General features: G+C 41.6%; 1 protein-coding gene across 1 annotated transcript in view; it reads left to right on the forward strand.

The window, feature by feature from the left end:
• The window catches only part of LOC108303007 (A disintegrin and metalloproteinase with thrombospondin motifs 12-like), a 237,788-nt gene that overhangs the window by 191,332 nt on the left and 34,645 nt on the right, over window positions 1–11,811 (forward strand). Inside the window, exon 20 of the mRNA XM_037737886.1 lies at window positions 9,935–11,059. Within this exon, the coding sequence (XP_037593814.1) occupies window positions 9,935–11,059 (1,125 nt within the window). The remainder of the gene's footprint in view (window positions 1–9,934; window positions 11,060–11,811) is intronic.

Consider the following 11,811-nt stretch of genomic DNA (forward strand, 5'->3'; position numbering starts at 1 on the left):
ATTATCCCTCTCCAATCTTCCCATCCCCTGCTATCCCTCCCCTAACTTCCCACCCCCTCCCAGTAACAGATCTTAACTGGAGAACAAGAGACCAAAAAGTTGGCATGATGTAAGAAGCACTCAGGTCTGTGGTTCCATACACAGGCTGCTGCATAGTCGATGAACCACACACGGACAGTTTCTAGCTTCCACTTGACAGGGCTGAGCAGAAAGGCTGAGCCAATGCCTTCATTCAGAAGATGTTATTAGAAGGGCTTTTAGTTAAATCGGTATCAAAATATTCATCAAATGGGTCTTCCTGTCTTATCTCTGCAGTCCTACTAATAACCTTCTAATGAACTTTGCTGTCATGATGAAATGTCTTTGACATTCTAATTATGCCCAGATACATTTTTAAAGAGAGGTGACATAGTGATTGTTGGCAGGCAGTATTTAGCAGCTGGATTTTGTCTAGAGACCAACATCATTTGAAGCAGATAGTGTTCCAGCCATCATTTGCTCTGCACTGTGTCATTTGGGCCACGCTGCGTGATCTGGAACTGTAAGATTACTGGTCCAAAAGGCCCAAAAACTGACAGCCTTTAGACTCCTATAAAATGACCTTCCCTGGGCTGACCTAAGTGAGAAGAAAGAAAAGGTACATTCATGAGCTCCCTTCCTTATCAAAGCACTCCACCAACTCAAGCAGGGAGGAGAGAGTGGCCTCAGCTGTGCCAGGTTGGTATACTGATCCCTGTGCCAGCAGGGATCAGAAAGGGGAGCTCTCTCTCCCCTGCTGCCCCAGGCAGGACTTTTCTGCCCCCTGTGACCAGCCTCTTTTCTCTAAGCTCATGTTCTAGATGATACCTGACTTTCACCTCCAATCTCAGGTTTTACCAAGAATCTTATCCTAGTTTTGCCCGCCCTACTTTGTGGGCTTAGAGGGTAAAGAAGGGAATTCTAGTTATTGTAAATAAAGACCAGGTATCAAAGTTATTGTGACTCGCTTACTTCCTAGATACATCATTTCAGGGACATGCCTTGTCCCTTGTGAGAGGCAGTCAGTCTAGTAGTAAGGGCACAGCCCTTGAGCATGGCTTCCTGGGTTCAAATGTGTAAATGTAACAAACAGCACACTCCAGAAGCCAGGATGTGTTTGTTTGTTTATACAGTTTCTCTTTCCAAAGGCATTTCAGGCAGTTTACAGTAAAAGGGCTCTAGACACTGAAGTGGTGAACTAGAAGTTGTGGCCATGCCTGGGAGCAGACAGCAACATGCTAAACATGTGAATAACAGGGTTATTTTAATGAAGCTTTCAGTTTAACCCAGTGCATCCAGACAACTAGGCAACAAGGGCAGCCCAGTGGGTTCCATAATTCTTTCTATCTGATAGATGGAAGGGTACCTCTTTTTCAGGATACACCTTTGCTATTCCCAAGGAAAGCTTTAAAACAAACTGCCAAAATTATATGAGATTTTTAATAATGGCTCCAAAGATATAACTAGAGAATGTTCAGGCAGATACTTTGTAAAAATCTGTGCCATCTTTTTCCTTGGATGGTTGGATGGATGGATACATGGATAACCACCATGTACTTAATAGATGTTTGATTTGTGCATCCTTGGCAGAAAGTGAAGTGGGGGGAGCCCTGGCTGAGATCACAGAGAGCCATCTTGGTTCTGATCTTGTATTGCATAAACTTGTATTGCACATTATACAGTCTTAGGAAAATGATTTTTCCTTATAGGACCTCCATTTCCTCAACTATAAACCAACATGTTGTTTCTCCTAGTAACTAGACTAATAGTAATGATGGGTAGTAATTTTTCTAGGTTTTCCATCCCCGGCAATCTCTAATTGTGTGGCCTTGAGCCAGTGTTAATTCTCTCTTAGCCTGTTGTCATTTAGAAAGATAGCATTATTGTAAGAATTGAATAAGATAATTCATGCAAACACTTAGCATAGTGTCTGGTAAATAGTAAGTGTTCACTAACTTATTATCAGACAAGAAGACAAGGGTCTACTTTCCATGCTACTCCGATTTTGCAAACGTTGCTCAATCAATTGTACCCAACTGTGCTGAAGGAATTGATCTGTGGCCACCTAAGTTTTACCTATCCCCTCTGTGAGCTCAAGGAGCTTTCATTTTATGCTTGAAACACTGTAAGTGCAGTGCTTAGGGCCTACAGATTTTTCAAGGGCCTGCACAACTATTTGAGACCTGAAAAACAACTCATGCATCGCTTCTATAAAAACAAAAGGACCCTGCACAATCAGAAATCAATATTTAATTACATGTTAATAGCAAATACATACCAAGAATTTAGTATGTATTATGACTATGTATTATGTATGTATCTATTAAATACTTTTATGGGTATTAGCACATTTAATCTATTTTTTACTATTATACTTTAAGTTTTGGGGTACATGTGTAGAACATGCAGGTTTGTTACATATGTATACATATGCCATGGTGGTTTGCTGCATCTATCACCCTGTCATCTACATTAGATATTTCTCCTAATGCCATCCCTCCCCTGTCCTCCAACCCCCTGCTATCCTTCCCTTAAACCCCCACCCCCACCAGGCCCCAATGTGTGATGCTCCTCTCCCTGTGTCCATGTGTTCTCATTGTTCAACACCCAATTATGAGTGAGAACATGCAATGTTTGGTTTCCTGTTCTTGTGTCAGTTTGCTGAGAATGATGGTTTCCAGCTTCAACAATGTCCCTACAAAGGACATGAACTCATCCTTTTTATGGCTGCATAGTATTCCATGGTGTATAGGTGCCACATTTTCTTTTTCCATTCTATCCTTGATGGGCATTTGGGTTGGTTCCAAGTCATTGCTATTGTGAATAGTACCACATTTAATCTTCACCATGACTTATTTAGCCCAATTTCATTAATACAAGTGAAGAAACTGAGGCATTGAAAGGTTTAAAAATTTGTCTAAGGTCACATAACCACCAAGCCTTGGAGCCAGGATTTGAATACAGATAGCACAGGGTCTACTCTTAACACCTTGCCATACGGCATCTCAAATACCTGCAAAATGTAGCGATATGACAGCTCTTAACATTTATAAGAAATGTTTTATGTTTGGAAATTATTTGTAGACTGGCTTTTCTCATTTTTTTTTTTTTTGGAATTTCAGACTATGCATAATGATTGCTGAGAAATCAGAGCCTCCCCAAAATTAAATGTTATCCTCACTGAATAATTTCTAAAGCACAGGAAAATAATAAAGCCTTTTACAAAAGATGAATAGACATTTCTCAAAAGAAGGAGCACAAATAGCAACAAGCATATGAAAAGGTGCTCAACATCACTGATCATCAGAGAGATGCAAATCAAAACTATAATGAGCTATCATCTTACCCCAATGAAAATGGCTTACATCCAAAAGACGGGCAAAAACAAATGTTGTTGAGGATGTGGAGAAAAGGGGAACCTTGTACACTGTTGGTAGGAATGTAAATATTTTAACCATTATGGAGAACCGTTTGGAGATGCTTCAAAAACGTAAAAGTTAAGCTACCACGTGATCCAGCAATCCCACTGCTGGGTATATACCAAAAAGAAAGGAAATCAGTCTATCAAAGAGATATCTGCACTCCTGTGTTTGTTGCAGCACTGTTGACAGTAGCTAAGATTTGGAAGCAACCTAGGTGTCCATCAACAAATGAATAAAGAAAATGTGGTACATATACACAATGGAGTACTATTCAGTCATACAAATGAATGAGATCCAGTCACTTGCAACAACGTGGATAAACTGGACATCATTATGTTAAGTGAAATAAGCCAGGCCAAGAAAGAGAAACAATGCATCTTCTCACTTTAGGGCTCTAAAAATCAAAACAATTGAACTTATGGACATAGAGAGTAGAAGGATGGTGACTAGAGGCCAGAAACAGTAGTGGGAGTTTGCAGGGAAGGTAGGAATGGGTGCAAACCATAAAGAAATAGTTTGTGGGTGCAAAAAAAATAGAAAGAATGAATAAGACCTACTATTTGGTAGCACAATGAGGTGACTATAGTCAATAATAACTTAATTGCACATTTTAAAATCACTTAAAGAGTATAATGATATTGTTTGTAACTCCAAGGATAAATGCTGAAGGGATGGATACCCCATTCTCTATGATGTGCTTATTCCACATCGCATGCCTGTACCAAACATCCCATGCACCCCATAAATATATATACCTACTATGTGCCCATAAACATTTTTTAAAAGTGAAATGAAAAAAAATGATAAAGCCTTTTGAACTTTTTTTATAGCAAAAGATTACATTTCACTTGAAAGGAGAGATGCATTTGAATATATTTGATGGGATGTGGGGTGGAGGCTCTAAAAGCAAACACACCCAGAGGTTAGGAAGATTTCTAATCGACCCTTCCTGTGCCTGAAAAACACACAAACAAAACATTCAAAACACACAAACAAAACATTTACTTAACCAAGGTACTGAGACTCAATAAAGCACAAAGCCGATCACAGGGGTGTTGGAATGCCCAGTGACCCAATCGACTGAAGGCTAATGTTCACAAATGAGCCATCTCTGGCTCTTGGCACAGAAGGCAGGACAGCAAGTGGCAATGCTTGTCTATTGCTAAATGGGAAGCAAAGCCAGACTCATGTAAAGTCCCTGCCAACCCAAGGAAGAGAGAGCATGGAGGGATAGGGACATTTTTGAGAGTCGCTGACCCTCTAGATTCCCCAGTTTCAGGCACTTCTGTGGGGCTGGCCATCTGATATTCTGACTCTGTCACTCCATCTTTTGGTGCGGAGTGTCATTAGTGTCAACATCTCAGTTCTTCCCAGGCATCAGTAGCCTGTACTCTGCCAGGGTTCCTGGAGAACAGATATAGGCACCTCTGCAACAACTACTCACAGAAAACCAGCTGGGAGCTATGTTGATTGTTCTCATCAGGTCTGATTTTTTAAAAATTATCTAGGCTACTGTCTTAGTTTTTGAGGACTGCCCCAGTGAAGTGCCACAAACTGGACAGATTAAACAACAGGAATTTATTGTCTCACAGAGGCTACAAATCCAAGATCAAGGTATTGGCAAAGTTGCTCCCTTCTGAAAGCTGTGAGGGCGGATTGCTCCATGCCTTTCTCCCAGCTTCTGATGGCTTGATGTCAATCTTTGGTGCTCCTTGGCTTGTACATGCGTCACCCCAACGTCTGCCTTCATCTTCACATGACGGTCTACCTGCCTGTGATCTCTGTGTTCAGATTTCCCCTTTTGATATGGATACCATTAGGGCCCACCCTCATGACCTATTGTAACTTGATTACCTCATTAAAGATGCTATCTCTAATAAATAAGGTCAAATTCTGAGGTTAAAGGGTATTGGGATTTTGACATATCTTTTTTGAGAGGGACACAATTCAACCCATAACAGATACCTATTTTTTTTAGCTTACTTTCAAAGCTGGTGTTTATATGAGATCTAATTCTTCATTTATAAATTTCTGAGATTGTGCATTAAATGTTTTAATCCCTGAAGTATTCACTGTTTCTCTACTCAGCCCATTAGCCCAAGCCCTCTGATAAACTCCGACTGTGTTTTTGAATAAATTCTTCCTCAGCATTACAGCTTGGTGCCATTGTGAGCCTCCTCACCCCCGACAGTGCACCACAAGTGGGTGGAGTTGACAAATTTGGCAGCAAACCTCTTTCTCGGTGGGTTCCCCCACAAGAGGCCTGAATCCAGGAGTGGTGACAAGTGAGGGCAAAATGACTCCCGGAGAGCACATTAACAGGTTAACATGCTGCTTGCCTGGCCCAGGGTTCAAAATTACAAGGTAAGGGCACACGGTAATCATAGCTGAAGTTCGTTTGGAGAATTCTGAAACTACCAATTGAGATGGGTTTGGAGTGTGGTGGTGTGCACTGTATTTATCTCATCTGAAGGGCTTGACAGCTCCTAAGGAGATAAACACAGTTGGAAGATGTACTGGAAGAAGCGTGGAGCTGAATACAAAGCAGCACTGCCTGTTCTGCAGTGAGTAGGAGAAAAGGCAAATTTGTGTTCAGGCCCAATGTGCTTGGTAGACAGCTAATACTGTTCAGATGGGCATAATGTGCCCTAGAACTAAGGAATGGCAATCTGGATTATTTGAAAGATTCAGTGTATGCTGGTTAAGGAAAGTAGATGTGGATGGAAGGTTGATACGCTGAGTAATGTATAAACTCCCAGACCCCAGGTCTTCATTAATCAGGTTTTAGGTTGCCATTTGAGAATGACAGCAATAGATGAAGATTATCAGCCTTTCTGAAAGAAGTAAAAAATCAGGTATTTTACTAACATAAAATTGCTCATTTTTAAAATGTTGGCTACTATTTTGGCTTTTGGTTTTTGTTTTCTGGTTGGTGGGTCAGTAGGTTTTAAGATTGAGCAGGCCAAAGAATACAAGGCAGTGGGCCAAACATAGCCATTAGGCTGCTACTTTGGGACTCCTCTGCAAGAACCATCTTCTGTTTTAAAATATTAAAATCTAATGCATTTTAACTTAGCAACCAGCTAGTAGCTGAAATGGTCTGGCTCTGTGTCCCCACCCAAATCTCACCTTGAATGGTAATCCAAATGGTAATCCCCATGTGTTGAGGGAGATACCTCGTGAGGGATGATTAGATCATGGGAGCGGTTCCCCCATGCTGTTCTTGTGATAGTGAGTCCTCAGGATGTCTAATGGTTTTATGAGGTGCTTTCCCCTCTTCACGCTGCACTTCTCTCTCCTACCGCCATGTGAAGAAGGACTTGTTTGCTTCATTTTCCACCATGATTATAAATTTCCTGAGGCCTCCCTAGCCATGCAGAACTGTGAGGCAATTAAACCTCTTTCCTTTATACATTTCCCAGTCTCAGGTATTTCTTCACAGCAGCATGAAAACGACCTAATACAGTAGTTATTCCTTACTCCTGCCTTGCTCTTTTAGGTTGAGCAAATTCACACCATCAGAAGACTACTTAGTACTTGTTATTTGTAAATTGGAAAACCACATATCCATCTGTTAGCTCTAGAAAGTCTGAATCTAAAAACATCCGGCGATAAACCAGAGTGGGGTGTGTGGGTCTCCAAGTATCTTGTAGACATGTGCTTGCACCTACCTCACCCAGACAGCTGCTCACTTCACCCCTCCCTGATAAGACACTTCTGTGTGTCACCATCAAGGGCAGTAGAAATCGGTGAACCCCAAGACCTTTGTTGTGATCCCTATTACTATTATCGACATCATTATTAGAACAGTGATAATAATAGCTTTCAATCACTAATTATCTTCATATATTGTGACACCTCTGTTAAGCCTATTGTTGAAGGTAATCCACAGAGCAGCCTTCAAAGTAGGTGCTGCTGTTTATGTTTCCAGGTGAAGAAGCTGAGGCTTAGTCACTGAATCACGCAGGGAGTTAATATGATAGATCAGGGAATTTAAGCTATTTCTCAGAGGTTTTATAGTTTTTTGACTTAATAGTTCAATGGGGAGGTGGAGAGGTATGCCCCTATACTTTTGCATTTTAAAAATTTTGCAAAAGTGTACAAGTAAAGCTAACTTCCTTAGAGATATTGGCAACATTCAAATCAAAACAAGCCAAAAAGAAAAAAGGAAAGAGGAGAAGGAAAAGAAAAATCAAAGCGTTTCCTATTATGTTACTATCTAGTCTAATACCTCATGGAAAAGGAAGCCGAAAGAGGGCCACTTGCTGCCTTAGGAGAGCTGGCAGTAGCTGGAGCCTCCGTTATCAATCAGCTCTGAAGACTGAGCCTGCCTGAGGTGGCCGGTATGGAAATGTGTTCATACACACAAAACTGATAAATTTTACAAAGTAGCAATTTGAAAATCCAAGAAGTTCAGATTAGAATGTAACAAATGGAGAGGGATTCAGAATGACTAAAATAGATGGAGCACAGAGTATCTTTCTACACAAGAAGGGAAGAAGTAGTGCAGCAAACCAGGAAAATAAATACCTCCTGCCTTCCCTTTCCAGGTCCAGGGAGAAGTGAGTCATGGACAGTGCCAGAAGAGACTGTTTCTTCCCTGGTGGGCTCTGATATTTGCAGTTGGTAGCCTCCACTTTGGTGGGAAATGAGTGTGCATTAAGGATCATTTCCGCCCAAATTATTATTAGTATTGTTATTTCAAAACAAATCTGTAAGTTCCATCTTGGAGCAGCTTTAATATTTTGTGAACATCTTAAATCCACAGCTTTATTGGTTGAACCCAAATCCACGGTTGGCCACTCCCTCAGCTATACATTCTCCTGTGCTCACAGCATCTCCGGCTTTTCAAAAGAGCTGATTTTACAGAGCTGTTATACACCAGTGAGTGATTGTGCTTGATTGAAACAAAATAAAGGAGAGGTTTTCTACAACAATATTATGTTCCTGCTTAGAGAAAATTGAAAATAGAACTTGAGAATGCAAGGGTCTTCAACTAAATGCAGAAGCTCATGAGTGAGAATTTTTCCATTCCTAATATTTTTTCTAGGTAAAAAAGTCACTGAATTAATAGGTACAAAGTAACCACTGTGTCCTTGGAACTATTCTGAATTCCATTATGAATAAAAAAACAGTTCTCGTCTTTGGATAGTTTTTCATAAATAGAAAGTCAGTGAGTGAACTCTATGGACAGCTACTTCTGTAATGTGTTGCACTAGGTTTTGGAATCGGGGTAGAATAAATCTAATGCTTATTCTGTGACTGATTTGCTGCCTTTCAAGTGAGTCCCTGGGTCTCAGGTTCCTCACTTGTGGAAGGCAGAATAGCAGTTCCTGCTTTGTACATCTCATAGGGACGTTGTGTGTATCATATAGAATAATGTCTGCAAAGCCCTTTGAAATCAGTGTGCAGTCCCAATCCTTAAGAAACCTGCTTTGAGGTCAGGGATACATGACAGAAAAATGTAAAACGGCCAAGGAAGACCCCGGGTGGTCTGTGTTCAAGTACCAACTGTTTGGTGGTTGACTTAAAATGCCGTTGGAAAGGAGAGCTAAAAATTGAACTGTTTGGCAAAATATGGATTTTTCAAAATATCTAGAAATGTAGTGTTTTATGGCAACTCCATATGTGCCATTCACAGTTGTTGAAATTGATGCAACGAACATGATTTACCATGTATCCTGAGGAAGGCCTGTTCTGTTAGGATTCTCCCAAAGGCAGTCTAGCTGCTTGGGCTTCAGCACAGCCTACAGGATGTGAAGGGAACATTGGGGAGGGGCACCTACCAGTACCGCACTGTGTACCTCAGGGCCATGCTAAGGGATTCACCTAACTCCTTGGGAAATGCTATCTCCTATCTTTGATTAACTATGTACCTTTAAATTTTAGAATAGGTCTTGGATCTATGCACCTGTGTGAGTGTGATGACTGTCTAGCTTTTAATCTAATTCCACCTGCCACAGGCAAATAAAAATGGAGCTTAATGTACCCGGGAAAAATGTGTGAGTTATGATAGTTGCTTTTTAAATGTAAACGGAAAGGTTCCTTGTACCTAACTTAATATTCCAGAGAATTTGCAAACTTTATACATCACTCTTCTCTGGGATTGTGATTTAATAAAATCACAATCCCAGAGAAGAGACAATGTGACTTACTAGCTCTTTAAAAGGTTCAGTAACTTGTGTAAACCACGGCGCTCATTGTGGATCCCACCCTCCACCTTTCACAGCCCAAAGGGACTGCAGTTTGACTACATCATGATTTAAATTTTCAGTTTGTGAAGAATAAACGGTTGAGTCTGAGTCCCAGCTGGTCTCCAGGAGATACATATTTCCATGAAAAACTGAAAGAGCACAGAAACAAAATGTAGCGATAGCAGGCAATTTTAGCTGTATAGTTCAGCTTCCATCAGGCCTCTTTTGATCTGTTATGAACCTGACCATGAGAAAAAAGCATCTTTTCTCACCAGGCTAACAGCTGTTTCTCTTTTCTAGTGTTCTGTTTCCTGTGGTGGTGGAGTGCGGATTCGCAGCATCACGTGTGCCAAGAACCATGATGAACCCTGCGATGTGACAAGGAAACCCAACAGCAGAGCTCTGTGTGGCCTCCAGCAATGCCCATCCAGCCGGAGGGGTCTGAAACACAACAAAGGCACAATTTTCAATGGAAAAAACCCGCCGACACCTGAGCAAGACCCCCTAAAGCCCATCCCTCCACCTACATCCAGGCCCAGAATGCTGACCACACCTATCGGCCCTGAGTCTATGAGCACAAGCACTCCAGCGATTAGCAGCCCTAGTCCTACCACAGCCTCCAAAGAAGGAGACCTAGATGGGAAACAGTGGCAAAATAGCTCAACCCAACCTGAGCTGAGTTCTCACTATCTCACTTCCACTGGAAGCACTTCCCAGCCCATCCCCACTTCCTCATCCTTGAGCATCCAGCCAAGTGATAAAAATGTTTCCAGTTCAGATACTGGTCCTACCTGGGAGGGAGGCCTTGTAGCTACAACAACAAGAAGCTCTGACTTGTCATCTTCCAGCAACCCAATGACTTGGGCTGTGACTCCGTTTTACAATACCTTAACCAAAGGTCCAGAAACGGAGATTCACAGTGGTTCAGGGGAAGACAGGGAAGAGCCTGAGGACAAAGATGAAAGCAACCCTGTAATATGGACCAAGATCAGAGTACCTGGAAGTGATGCTCCAGTGGAAAGAAGTACAGAAATGCCACTTGCTCCTCCCCTAACGCCAGATCTCAGCGGGGAGTCTCCACGGTCACTCTTCAGCACAGTGAAGGAAGGACTACTTCCCAGCCAAAGGCCCAGTACCCTCAAAAATGGGACACCCAGAGTTGAGGGGATGGTTACTGAAAAACCAGCCAACACTCTACTCCCTCTGGGAGGAGACCACCAGCCAGAACCCTCAGGAAACACAGCAAACCATAACCACCTGGAACTTCCAAACAACATGAGTCAAACAAAAAGTTCTCAACCACTCCTGACTGAGGAGGATGCAACAAGTCTGATTGCCGAGGGCTTTTTGCTGAATGCCTCCAATTACAAGCAGCTCACAAATGGCCACAGCTCTGCACATTGGATCACTGGAAACTGGAGTGAGGTAAGACATTTCCTACCCCAGGCCTGGTTTTACATGGGAAAAAGCTACGAGTGTTAAATTCATGTGAACATTTCAAAATGAACTTGCATTAAAACATTCTACTATGAAAACAAAAGGAAGCAATTAGAACCATGCTCTCATCTCCCTCCTTACCCCCCTAACTCTTCAAATGGAAAAAAGTTCCAGAAATTACACAACTTGTGAAGTTTTATAGATATATTGTCTAGCTTTTAATCTGATTCTACCTGCCACAAGTAAATGAGAGCTCCTGCCTTGTACATTTCATAGGGATGTTGTGTGGATCACACAGAATAATGTCTGTGTGGCCTTTTGAAATCATTATGCAGTCCCCATCGTTAAGAAACCTGCTTTAAGGTCAGAGACACATGACAGAGACATGTAAAATGACCAGTGAAGACCCATAGGTGGTCCATGTTCAAGTGCCAACTGTTTGGGGGTTGACTTACAATGTCACTGGAAAGGGAAGCTAAAAACTTATATAGAGAGAAGCAGAACAAATGCAGTAAGATACAGTGAAAAATGCCCTGAACTAAGCCAAGAAGGCTGGTCAGTCAGCTGTGTGATCACGGTGAATTCATCCATCTTTCTGAGCCTGCTTTTTGCCTGAAGAATGATAAGCCTAGTGTAAATTATCTCTAATGTCCCTTCCAGCTATAAACTGCAACGATCCTGTGATGAAAGACCACTGAAAAAGCTTAAGTTCACATTTCTTTTTTTTTTTTTTTTTTTTT

This window comes from Cebus imitator, unplaced genomic scaffold, assembly GCF_001604975.1.
Source record: "Cebus imitator isolate Cc_AM_T3 unplaced genomic scaffold, Cebus_imitator-1.0 Scaffold44, whole genome shotgun sequence".
NCBI lineage: Eukaryota > Metazoa > Chordata > Mammalia > Primates > Cebidae > Cebus > Cebus imitator.